The sequence below is a fragment of the Clytia hemisphaerica genome, unplaced genomic scaffold, assembly GCF_902728285.1.
Source record: "Clytia hemisphaerica strain Z4C2 unplaced genomic scaffold, Clytia hemisphaerica genome assembly, whole genome shotgun sequence".
Classification (NCBI taxonomy): Eukaryota; Metazoa; Cnidaria; class Hydrozoa; order Leptothecata; family Clytiidae; genus Clytia; species Clytia hemisphaerica.
In genome coordinates, this window is record NW_027103595.1 from 2,778,137 (window position 1) to 2,790,978 (window position 12,842).

At 34.5% G+C, this 12,842-nt stretch overlaps 1 protein-coding gene across 1 annotated transcript; it reads right to left on the reverse strand.

Moving 5' to 3' along the window:
- Positions 1 to 11,271: 11,271 nt before the first annotated feature.
- LOC136801723 (2-aminoethylphosphonate dioxygenase-like) lies at positions 11,272 to 12,842 on the reverse strand. Its single transcript, XM_067058382.1, has 2 exons — positions 12,676 to 12,842; positions 11,272 to 12,428 (listed from the first exon to the last, which is right to left on the reverse strand). The coding sequence occupies exons 1-2, from the start codon at positions 12,761 to 12,763 to the stop codon at positions 11,581 to 11,583; spliced, it is 936 nt and encodes a 311-aa protein (XP_066914483.1). The 5' UTR covers positions 12,764 to 12,842; the 3' UTR covers positions 11,272 to 11,580.

Sequence of the window (12,842 nt, forward strand, 5' to 3'; positions counted from 1 at the left end):
GGTGAAGAATTATGACTATTTTTCCACATCTCATGGAAGGCCACTCTTTAATAGTGAGTTTAAATGATACCTAAGATACAATCTATTTTTCTGTAAAGTGTAGGCTGGAATGACTGAATGTTATGTATGCAAAACAAAGTAATAAAGTCATAAAGTTTTCTCAGAGCAATTTTAGTTGAGGCTCGAACCAACAAAGTTTCTCCTACTTTAAAAAGAGTAGTCTTGAAAGCTAACACAAACAAATCCGTCACTCTTACAGGCTTTTTTCTACACTTACATAATGGATAGACCTCTAGACCTTTTTTTATTTGTTTCGTCAACAAGCTGCCACGTAGATTAAATTCACTTCAAACAATATTGACTCGATAAAACGTCAGACGACCAAGGGAATCTCATTCTAACTACAACAAAAGATTACATTGTAGATACGTATTACTATAGAATGTCATTGAAAAATGACACTTAAAGAGGCTGTCCAGACCTACCTTTTTCTTTAGAGACCATGTGAAAAGAAAACATACCTTTGGTGTACAATGTAAACAGACGTAGACCTTCTACATCTCTAACTTTCTAGGCAGTTAGCACCCTCTTGAAAGTCTGTCAAACGTCAACCAGCATTTTGATCTTGTGAGTCTCTTTTTGTTTACATACTGTCAATAGACGTCACGAAAACTTAGTTGTGACATATGACACCTAAAATTCCCACGGTCTGACCTAGAACAAAAAGAAAAGGTCTAGAAAGACAGATCTGTTTTGAATGAAAATATGACAATAAGGTCTCAAGTAGCTATCTGAAGTCTAACCTAAGAAAGGGGATTTCCCATTCTCTAACTTTTCTGACAGCCGCGAGTCTATGTTTGTTTTGATAGTACGTGTTTGACAGCTACTTCATGTAAGATTGAAGGTCCGTCTATCTAGCTGGACTGAAGTATATCAGTACCTGAAAGAGTCTATCCAAGAGTCTCAGGAGTATTATGGCTGGGATTTGTGGGACGAGATGACGGGACTACACCGCACAACGCATGGATCTTGATTTATATGATTTTCAGTGAACCTCGAGTATCCAAAAGGCCTTATTTAGGGTGGCATTATCACTAGTATCCACTAGCTTAGGTACTCCCTTACCGAGGAGCAACCATTTTCTATTTAATAGGTATTTGCTCAATTTTTGTTAATTATCTTTATTTTTTTAGTGATGAAAATTGTTAATTAAAATTATAAAAAGAAACATGGATTTCTTGGTAAACATGAGCTTTGCACTCGATGCTGGACGTTTGGTAAGAATCCGGTATATTCTATTCTTCTGACATTACATCACGGACTCGATAGTTTATTGACTTTACGTCACTTACAACCAATCAGCTACTGAGTCCATGGAAGACATTGCAATGTGGTTCATGTCATGAATTGCTTCATTGCATTGTTGTTGCTTTCAAGATATTATGGATTCAGATTCTCAAAACTTGGTCAAGTTGAAGTTGTAAGAAGATATCAATGAAAGGATCATTGGAGATATATTCTCAATTGATGATGTTGTACAATTGACCTTATCGGAGTTTTTAATTGTTCTAAAAAAGCGATGCATTGTGGGATTGTTTCCTTGAGGGAATTCTATTGTCATACTACAGAAACGATCCCATAATGCATCACTTTTTTTAGAAAAATAAAAAACTCCGATAAAATCTACTGACCTGTATGTATCCTTCGTTGAACCAAAAAGTAAGTTTATGTGTTTTGATTTTTCAACAGGTTGATCTAAACAACCTTTCACATATGTATCAACCAACATCACAGCGCGGTTTACTAAAGCCTGTTACTGTGTCATTCATTTGACTTAAGTCAACCTTGGTCTATACTTAAACCCTATTCGTTTTCAACAGCAGTTTTTAGCACAGAGGTTAATCGACCAACCTTTACTGATTATTTGCAAATAGCATGGCAAACATAATATGCGCTTTAAAAAAAAAATGTTATTCTTAAATATTTGAAATTGTTTAGGTATCATTAAAATAGGAAGTTCCGGGGGGGAGGTAGTTGGCTATGACTGTAGATGCGGTGGAAAAATTGGCTTTTAGAATCTATCAGCATAGTGAAATTGTCTCTCCACCCTTACAGTGCATATCTGCTATCTTGAAAACATTTACCGCCGCACGTACCCGTCGGTCAATTCACCTGACTACAACCTCCAGATAAAATGGAAGAAATAGTTTAATAGTCTTCATTGTATATAAAAATACTATTCATTGCCTTGAAAAAGCTATGCGGGTATATTTCTTCTAGAGGAAAGCCAAACGTTACAAAAGTTGATTTGATAGACAAATTATTGTGATTCATTCTAGCAGTTTTGCAACGATTATTACAACCGCGTTAGCCTTCCTTTTTATTGTAAATAGGCTCTTTGATCTTGCTTTTTTTAGGGACTATTTGGTGATTGATTCGAAATACTATTTCTGATTTTCCGTTATTTTTGATGGCATTGAGAATCAAAATGGCCCCGTTGAATGTTCCCTGCTTTGTGTTTTTGCAGATATTCTATGACATATTCTATTGATTTGGTTTATTTAACAAACTACATTGCTTGTTCTTGCAGTTCCATGTCACTTCACTCTATACAATTCTTTTCTCGTGACAGTCTTATTCAAACCTCTTTTGGTTGAAAAGTGCACTCAAGTATTTTTTGTTTATCTGAGTCACTACAACAGTAGCCAAAGAAAGTGAACTTTGTCTCTTGCCACTTACTATGATCACTTCAGGAAATTCCTATGTGTTTTCATCACGTCCCTTATTCTATTTTTGTTCGCAGAATGCAATGAGGTTGTTGTTTTTTATTATTTACGATATCGCCTCTTTCTTAGAGACTTCGGGACACGAGAAGTTTTGTTCGCGTTGGGGCAATGCAACATGCTCCATCCCACTAACCTGAAATGTTTTCTCGTGTCTCCACCCCATTTTTCTTTCTACCAATAAAATTGAAATCTCACTTTTATTCCTGCTTGTCTTTTGGGTATTTCCCTCACTTTTTGTCCCATGAAACAAAAAAAGAAATCATGGAACACACATTTTATTTCTTGTGTTTGTGGGATAGAGCATGTTGCATAGCACCAACGCGAAAAAATTCGTGTCCCCAAACCTTTAGAGACTTTTCAGATACAGAATATTCTTACAAGCATTCACTTGCCCTTATAAGTTGCATCTACGGTAAATAGGTAGTAAATTTACCATAAAATGCTCTCCCCCTGGACAAAATCCTCGCGTAATTTTTCAATTTTGTATTTCACATAAAGGCTAGATTTAAATATCCCCAGTTATTTTCCTGAAATCAATTCTTACAATACTTTCATTTAAGCCTTTTTGAAATCAGTATGGAAAGTTCTATTTTTGTAAACGGGTCATTCATGGCAGAAAATCTGGATTATCATAGCTTTATCAAAATTACTTTTCAAGCCTTTTGTAGACTTTTTGACCAATGGCCTTTATTTGCTGAAACTTAAGAATTCTTTTATAAGTGGCACTAACTTTTAATGTGGAAAATTCTCAAGGAAAATTGCATACTCTTAACTTAACTTAATACTTAACTAAGACCTTGCGCAATGAACATTTTGAAATCGTTACATACAAAACTTACGAAAAGTAAACACATTCAGAGACAGGTTAAGTTTTCTTGTCAAACGATCTTTCTGATACTTAATAATCAAATCTTCAGTCATGCAAAAAGTTTTCTTGCAAAACACCACTAGTAATAATACTCGAATTTTGACTTTGTGTTTAGGTACGTGATAAAATGCAAGGGAATCTCCAATTTTTTATTGTCTTTTTACAGAAAGTGACACTCAACCGTTAAATGTTTTGATTTTGCAACCTGCACAACATGCATGACAAGGTGTTTTAAAATGTATTTACAATATTTTCTTTAGTTTTTTGACAAGCAGTGTAGGATATTCTTTCCCTGTCAACTCTCGCTTAAACTTTTGATATCCGGAATAACTTTGCAGTAACCACATTGTCAGCATAATACTTCCTGCTGAAATTCTTTTTTAGGTATAGTTTGAAAAAGACAAAAATAATGATAATGTTTGGGATTAATGCCCCAGTTGTAGACTGTATAAAAATCATTGCTAAAATATTTCCAATTACTTTCTGCTTATATGTCCTATTCTTTCGGGAAAGTTGTAGTTTATATGGTCAATTGAAATACAACTTTTAGAATTTACCTTCTAGACTTTGTTCTATGCTCCTTGCCTTTTATACATGGAGATTCAAGATTCCAAAATCACATTGTGAATCCAATTTCACAATTAACCCATAAAACACTTCGTTAGATAGACCAACTCTTTAGTTTTTGTAATATGATGGTAATGTAATTTATGAGGTAATGGATCAAAGAATGAGTGCACTCACTTCTCATTTCATCTATCGGGTGGGTGGTCTCTGAAAAATGATATGATGTATGTTTTCAATCTTGCTCTTGAATTTATTGGACACACCGCCAATTAGCCAGGTTATGTTGGGATATGTAAAACGGAAAATAGATAGCACCAATAAAAGAGTCGGTGCCGATTAATTATGACGTGTTAGATTAAAAAGATTTTAATCTCCAGAGCTTGTCCATAGCTCTCTCTTTTTCGGATAGCTTAAGGTTCCCACTTTCTTTTGGGTGCCTGTTATAGGGAGGGCGGGATGTGGATGGTGACTGAGAAAAGGGGGGTGGGTCATTGGCGACCTGGCAGGGGTGCAGGGTGTGCAGTGCACCACCCAGAAAGATCTGAAAGGGGTGCCAAAAGTGCTTTTCAAGGGGGCGCCAAAATTTTGTTGCTGTTTAATTGGGCGATTTGCGCCCTTCGGCAAGTTTATAGCGCCTTCTATAAGTGCAATGTTAACTTTTTTCGCCTGCGACGATTTGTTTTATTTTTCTCTTGCATCCTTTCTCTCGAATTTTTTCAAAACTACTATCAACATTGAATCGCGAAAAGTCAAAGCAAAAGAAGTGTTGTGTATCCACCAGGGGTTAAAGAGGATGCTCACCCCCAAAATGTGAGATTGCCAAAAAGATCGAAACTTGTTGATGCTCGCTGTGGTTTTTGTGGTCTTATGCTGACTAACTTTCTCCTTTTTAGAAGATCTTTTAAGCTGTTTGACGTTTCTTACACCAGAATTTTTTTGCCTGTGGCGCCTAAATTAAAAAGAACCCTTATTCCTGCTTATTCCTACCAACTGGGTCCTCTTTCAGCCATTGATCTTTAATGGGGAGTAAAGGTAAGACCAGCGGCGTAAAAGTTTAGAGATTATCAGGTCAATTTTCTGATAAAGTTTTAGAAATAAAAATATAGACCAAATCGACTTGCTAGGTATAAAATTTCCATTTCAAGTATCAACAGCTCATGTTTTTTATTGGAGGAGCTTTATTTTTGGTGCTAAATCGGGATAAATTGGGGGCCGGGGCATTTTTAGACATTTTAAAAGTTGAAAATTGAAAAATTTTCCTTATTAAGAAAACTATGACATTTCAAATAATGACAAGGAAATAGATATCAAGTTATCATTGCCACCACCTTCGTATAAATAAAAGTTTTTTAACTCAGAGATTTCGGGCGTTACTTTCAACCAGTCACCTGCTCTTACAGTTTAATAGGCTAGTGAGTTTCAACCAATCAAATTTCGCATTTTCACTAGCCTATTACATTTTTCGTCCGTCGTCGTGATTATCCTGTATGCTTAACCTCAGTAATATTTCCACTTAATGATGGAGGGCGCAAGTAAGGACAAAAATATCAGGGGTGCCAAGCAATTTCATAGTTTGCACCACCAAGAAAATTAAGCCAGGTCGCTATACGGGTGGATGAATAATTATTAAGATTATTAAATCTCAGGGTGACGTTGTGGGCATTGGTAAAACTTCAAACCAATCCGTTACACGCTTTTTTATAAGAATACACTTTATAAGAATGTCCATGATGAAAAATGCCAAAAGATTAAGAATATCGTAAGAATATCACCATCATGGAACTAGGCAACAAAATCTAAGAATGCCATTTACAGAGCAATTTTAACTGTAAATAGCCAGTTTTCCCCGATAAGGTTGAAAATCTTCACAAAAATGCCATTTTTTGCTTCAGGTGTGTATTTTTTGTTAAATTTTGGTTGAATTTCGACCCTAAGCTAAGAAAATACTCTAAGAATATTTCAGGATGATTTTCCCAAGAAAGTTAAGAGTATCCATGATGATATGAAAAACGCCATTCTTATAAAAAAAGCGTGTAGTTGAGAGATTTTGGTTCTGCTCACTACCACACCCTCCTATACAGCCATGTTGAATATTTTTGTTCAGTCAACTTCCATGAGAAAGTCCACATTTTGAGATTACAAAACTGATGTGACAGATTTCCACATGACATACATAAAATGAAATTCGATTACATAAAACATTCTATACCGCCAGCTTTAAGTAACAGAAGATTTTTTCTTTACGAAACACAGGAAATCAATTTACAATTTATCTGACAAAATTAACACCCCTCTCTCGATGACCTGGTGAAAAAGGATGTCTCTCAGCTACATGAATTAATTGAGTCAAATGTAAAGGGAAGAGTGGAAAATTCGAGAATTCGAATTCTATTGTTTACAGCTCGGATTCTCAAAATTAATATTGCCTTTGTCGATAGGGATGAGGCTCGCTAGAGACAATAATTTGGAGGATGTAACAGGTTCTGTGATACGGGCGGTGTGTAATTAATGAATATTCTTTTAAAGTTTGCATATTCTTCAAATGATGTAGATGAATTTCAGAAATAAGACAATTTCTTTGATCTTTGTTTTCGTCTACAATTACCTTATTTTTGAGGGTATTTAGAGGTACAATTTCCATCCCTCACCTCGTTTATTCCGACCCGCTGACACCTGAGAGTACGTATGCCCCAAAACACGTCACTTTAATATTATTTTCAAACTTTTCTTGTTTTACCTGTTCATAGTAATATCCATTTCACTGTAGGGGATCGAAATCTGTGCAAACTCGTTATTGCGAAATTTTCATCCTAGCTTTGATAATTTCACATGAAGCTGTCATCTTCATAATGTTTACTTTACATCAAGTGGATATTTGAAATTTAAAAGTCATCTTAAAGGGCACATAAGTTGCATAACGATTTAATTTTACCCCGTACCACTTTTATACTCACGACATCTGAATTAGGTCAAATTTCCTTATTGTTACGTTGTTTAGGTACCCTCTAGACTTTATTCTGTGCTTTTCTTGTCTTTTTTACTTCGATATTCAAGATTCAAGATTCCAAATATCACATTGTGAATCCAAATTCACAATTAACCCATAAAACATTTCGTTAGATAGACCAACTCTTTACTTTTTGTAATATGATGGTAATGTAATTTATGAGGTAATGGATCAAAGAATAAGTGCAGTCTATGTAAATTTCCTTTCTATTTTGAGTATTGAGAATTTATTCTCATTTCGTCTATCGGGTGGGTGGTCTCTGAAGAAATGATACGATGTATGTTTTCTGGAAATACTTTTTCCTGGATATTTTACTCAAAAACAAAATGAAAAACTTCCTTCGAATAATGGTTAATGGATCAACTATAATAATTATACAGACCCTAATATTACAAAAAGACTATTTGACATACTACAAGGAGTTGATTTGCCATTTTTCGGTACATCTAACAAAAAAAGTAACAGTATACTATCTTTAATTAAAAAATCTAAAAACAGGAAAAAAGGTACTCTTAAAAACAAGAGCTCGAAGATAAACTTCGATAAAAGAATTTGCATGAAAATTATTAAATGATTAAACCAGAGCATATAAAGTTTATCCAGAAAATCGAGGTTGGTGCAAATGGCCGTGCTGGAAATTTTAAAATGTGTTTCTGAAGGACAAGAAATCAAATATAACGTTTGATTTAATGAATTTCTCTTACACGTTTTTCTTATAAAAACAAACTATATAAGAACATAAGGTTTCGGTAACCAAAATCTTAAGAACAAGTTAAGAACATTTTTAGGTTTTGTAGACTCTAAAACAACTGATTTATTAGGAAAATGGACAAAAGTAATCAAAAAGTGGTGAAAATAAGAACATGTTAAGAACATTTTTGACTTAAACCTTGAAAAGCTAAGAACATCTGAAGGCTACACCTACAAACATGTTCTTATAAAAAACATGTACCTGTACTTTACTATTCAGCAATTTCCAGACTACAAAAATTCCACGAAAAAAGTTTTTTCGATTGCTTTGCAATAATTCAATTCATAAAAACGTTTGAAATTTTCTTGTTGATTTTTTTTGCACCTTTTCGATGATTAGTTTCTGCGAAAGAAATAAATCTTGCTTATCTGGTTTGATCTGAATCGTAAAAAAATTAATCTCATTTGCTACAGTAAGTAGATAGATGACTGGAAATAACATGATCAAAAATACTCTTATGGCAGAGGTTTAGGAATCCATTTGATTGACTGCAACCAGGAGGGGGGGGGGTCGATACTAAAATCTAGGACATCATGCTGTTTAGTGATGTGGTGGTATACCCAAAAAATTAAAATTCCTTTTAATACCATGGGGTACTAATACTACCGAAAAAGTGGTATCCAGACTAAAATCTGAGAATTCTTTTAGTAAATTGGTACTAAAATTAGCAATTTTCATAATTTTATGAATTTCTTTCAGAATTATTCGTGATTTATTCAGAATTTTTGCAATTTTTCAAAACAGTTTTAAAATTTTCTCATCAAAATAAAATTTCCGAAGCTCAATTACCGTATTACTTCGAATAAACGCCCGGGGCGTTTATTTAATATTTTCGATTTTAGAAGGGGCGTTTATTCGGGAGGGGGCGTTCAAAAGAAGGGGGTGCTTATTAGATTATTTGAGTTTAACGTCGAATATTTAGAGCAAATCTACTTTTTGTTTTAGTTCTATACCAGGATTTCAGTGCAAATTTCTTTGGGTCAGCGACTAAAATTACATCAAAACTGATCTGGTTACAAAAAATACTAAAATCTTTCAATCCTAATCAAAACTTGTATCAAAATATTTAAGTCTCAAGGGGGCGTTTATTCGAGGGGGGGCGTTTATACGAAGTAATACTATTTTAGCATCCAGTCAAATGTCTTTAACGTTTGCTCAATTCATAAAGCATAATTGTTAAAAAGTATCAATTTTTGAGAGAAATTAATATTTTGTTGCAAATATCAGCCCTCTTGAGAAAAATGGTCCTGGAAATACTAAACTTGGGTGGTCTGTGTCGAAATGTCCCTAAAGATTTTTGTACATGGAATAAAATACCACTTTTTTATAATGGGGTGGTGGTATGCAAAAATCTCGAAAATCCTTTTAGTACACATGTCCAGGATTTTAGTACCGACCCCCCCCCCTTGCTGCAACAAGTATTAAAAGCTTGTTTTGTTTAAATTTATTTTTCCCTCTAGTTTCACGACTTCAACCAACAAATTTCTATTCGACCAGGACTTCCTAAATTCAAGAGATAATTTACCTTACACCTATGCTAACATGGGGGGATTTAAACCTTGTAAGGAAATCACACTTAATAATTATGGGTAATCAGAAGATTACTGTCTGTATGTTAGGAACCCAAATATTGGGTCTAGAATGTATGAAATGTTAATGTGTGCTTTAAGGAATGAATCGTCTCTTTAATCTTTCTGTCCATGATATAAGCGCCTCAGTATTTATCACTTTCCTTTCGTCCCAATTCATTTCGTGGTCATTCTCCCAGCAATGACGAAAATACACGGGCTTCGAATTAAATTTTTGCTTAGCTTTAGCTTTGATCCCATGTAAATTTGCACGAAAAATATCAAGTAAACAGAACGAAAATTGGCCGTGTATCAAGCAATTTTAGCTCATTTTTCCATTTTGACAGACTTTATGGGTCATTATAAAAACAAAAAACATTAAAATAAAAAGTCAATCGTTTAATCATATTTCTTTTATTGAATTAAAATAGAAAAACATCTTTTGAATGAACACCTGGCTTTCAAAAGAGAAGAAAGGAAATCTATCAACCTTTTATAAGGCATTTCCCCTTATCGCTCCTTTTATTTACTTGATTTTTTCTCTCGCGCCAGATTTAATTCGAAACCCGTGTATTAACTTCCAATATGAATATCACTAGGTCGATAAACTCAAACTTATTTTAGATTCAAGTTTCCTCCTAAAATAGAATAGGTATTAGTTTCATAAATAAACACAAAACCTATCCGAATTTTGCGAGTGATTTCTCATGGGGTATGGGGATGGCGGCTGTTTTAGGACCTAATCAATGCTTTAATAATATCTAGGGTCGCTAATTCACTTAATTTCACAAAATTGAATCTGATAGGGTCAACTTTTCGTCATTTCCTATCACTTTTCAAGGTTGGTTTGGGAAAAAATTTTTTGTCCAAATTTCGTTGTTTTTTTTGTCTAACAGGCTCCTATTCTTGCTGAAAATCGGTTTTTGATAGGGTGCATTTATCGAAGTTGTTGTTCTTTTTTAAACTGACCTTCAAAGCTTAAATATAAAAGTTTGTAGTAAAGGGAAACCCTTGAAGCGATTGATTATGAGAAAATTCCACACTATATATTCTCAGCTAAATCAAAAAAGGACAAAGCCCGTAGAGATGGAGTCATTATACACGTTTTTCTTTATAAGAATGGTGTAAATCCATTTCATCATGGATATTCTTAACTTTTTTGGGAAAACGTCCTAAAATAATCTTACAGCATTCCTAGGTTAGGATCCTAATTCAGACTAGATTTACATTTAGTACATATACACGTCTCAAGCAAAAAAAGGCATTTTTGCGGAAGGAGTGAGCCTTACTTGGGGGTAATTGACAATTTATAATAGAAAATGCTCTAAAAAAAGCATTCTTAGCTTGAGTAGCAAAATTCCACGATGGTGATATTCTTAGCATACTCTAAATTTTGGCCATTTTCATCATGGACATTTTTATAAAGTGTATTCTTATTAAAAAAGTGTGTACTACAAACCTCTCGTAAAGATTAACAGTTAGCAGTTTAAACAATATTTTTCTTGAAGCAAAACACCACCTTGAAATAGATTCAAAGTTCAAAATTAAAATCGAAAAAGAAAATTCAACGAGTTTTTTTTAGTTTCGCTAATTTTATATTTTCATTTTTACGTTTTTTTTATTTTCTTAGAAAATAATACAAAAAATTTTATCCAAATTTTAAGAAAAAAAATTAGATGTCAAGTGTTAGCCACTGTCTGCGCAAGAATTCCAGAAATAAAGGCTTAAGTTGCATTTTTTATTAAACTCGCCGCCATTTGCGCTTAAAATAGTTAATAAATATTGTACAAAGTTGTTTTTTTTGAAATAATTTAAGTTTGACAGCCACAATGTATTAGTGTACGCTTTACCCTAATTGCGTACGACTAGCGTGACGCGAGGGATACACCTTTCACAGTTGATGTGCCTCCAGGTTATCACATCCTACACTCCACTACTAAGCAAGTTATTTTCAAGAAAATTACTCCATAACTAAAAGTTATAGTATAGTAATTTCAAAGAAAAATGTCCTTTTTTATGATCATCAAGTTGATTTAGTAGCTACCACGCTCAACTTTGGAGATGTTTCCTTTGCCCATCTCGATGGTTTCTTCACTGAAGAGTTTGATTCCCTCGGTGTAATCTTTGTTTGGATCACGCAAATGGTCTGATGGAAGCATTTCACGTCTCAATTTGTAGAATTTTTCACGCACATCTCCTCTTGAAATGCCATTGAATGTGAGATAAAATGCACGTCTGGCTTTATCAGTTTTATTGTCATCTGATTTGTGGGGAACCAAAGAGTTGAACAAGACCACGGTTCCGGCGTCGCATTCAACAGGGTCCCATTGGAAGGTTCTGGCAACGTCCTCAGCAATGTCACCATTGGAGTCGAGTGGTAGCCATTCACCCTCTTTCCAATCACCAGGCACCAATTTAAGACATCCATTTTCCGGTGTCATAGGATCGGCAGGTACCAAAGCGGCTAAATGGAGCCCTTGCTTGAACATATCGTATGAAGGTTCATCTTGGTGAGCGTCGTAGCCAATAGCTCCTGGCATCTTAAAGTTGATCTTATCCTTGAAGACAACACATTTGTCTTCTTCCAAACAATCAGAGATGGCTTGACCTAATTTCCCTTCGACAAGAGCTTTCATACGGGGATGGTACTCGTAATATTTCTCCATGCGAGAGATGACTTGTTTTCCATCCACTTGCTCGTAATAGGTGAACCATTTGTCATCAGAGTGTGGCCAGTTTTGGATCTCATCCATAATTTTGGTGACATCTTTTTTCTCATCTGGCGTTAACAGGTTTCTGAGCACAATGTATCCATCACGCTTGTATTGATCAGCTTGCTCCTCGGATAGGATTTTACGTTGGTAGGCCCACAAATTGTAAGCTAAGGTACAGAAAAAAATAAAATGGTTTAGTTCACTTTAATATAAAGCTATAGAAACTACCTTGACAGTTGAGGACCAAAAACGGGAGAAAATGGATCCTTGTTTATGTGGGGGTTATCATTGAATTAACACCCTTGCGATCAAATATTTAGAAAAACCGAAATTCGATGTTAGTCAAATTTTATAAGTTGAAATGTATTAGAATTGGTAATCAGAATGATAGCTTTAGAAGAAAATTAGACTTACTAGTCGAGAGGGATCGTTTGCTGATGTTATGAATTTGACTGCCTGCAACTTGTCGTAAAACTCCAGCGATTTTGAAAATTCCAGCCATTTTGATGTTGACGATTTGAAAGTTTTTATTTTATTTGTGCTTTGAGATCTGTGAACCTGCCAGATTCGATGTGTTTTCA

What these genes read in the sequence shown, in the direction of transcription:
- LOC136801723 (XM_067058382.1), bottom strand. Translation starts at nt 12,763, where the DNA reads ATGGCTGGAATTTTCAAAATCGCTGGAGTTTTACGACAAGTTGCAGGC. An exon ending in CAAACGATCCCTCTCGACTA is followed by an intron (nt 12,429 to 12,675) that starts GTAAGTCTAATT and finishes TCTGTACCTTAG; the next exon opens with CTTACAATTTGTGGGCCTAC.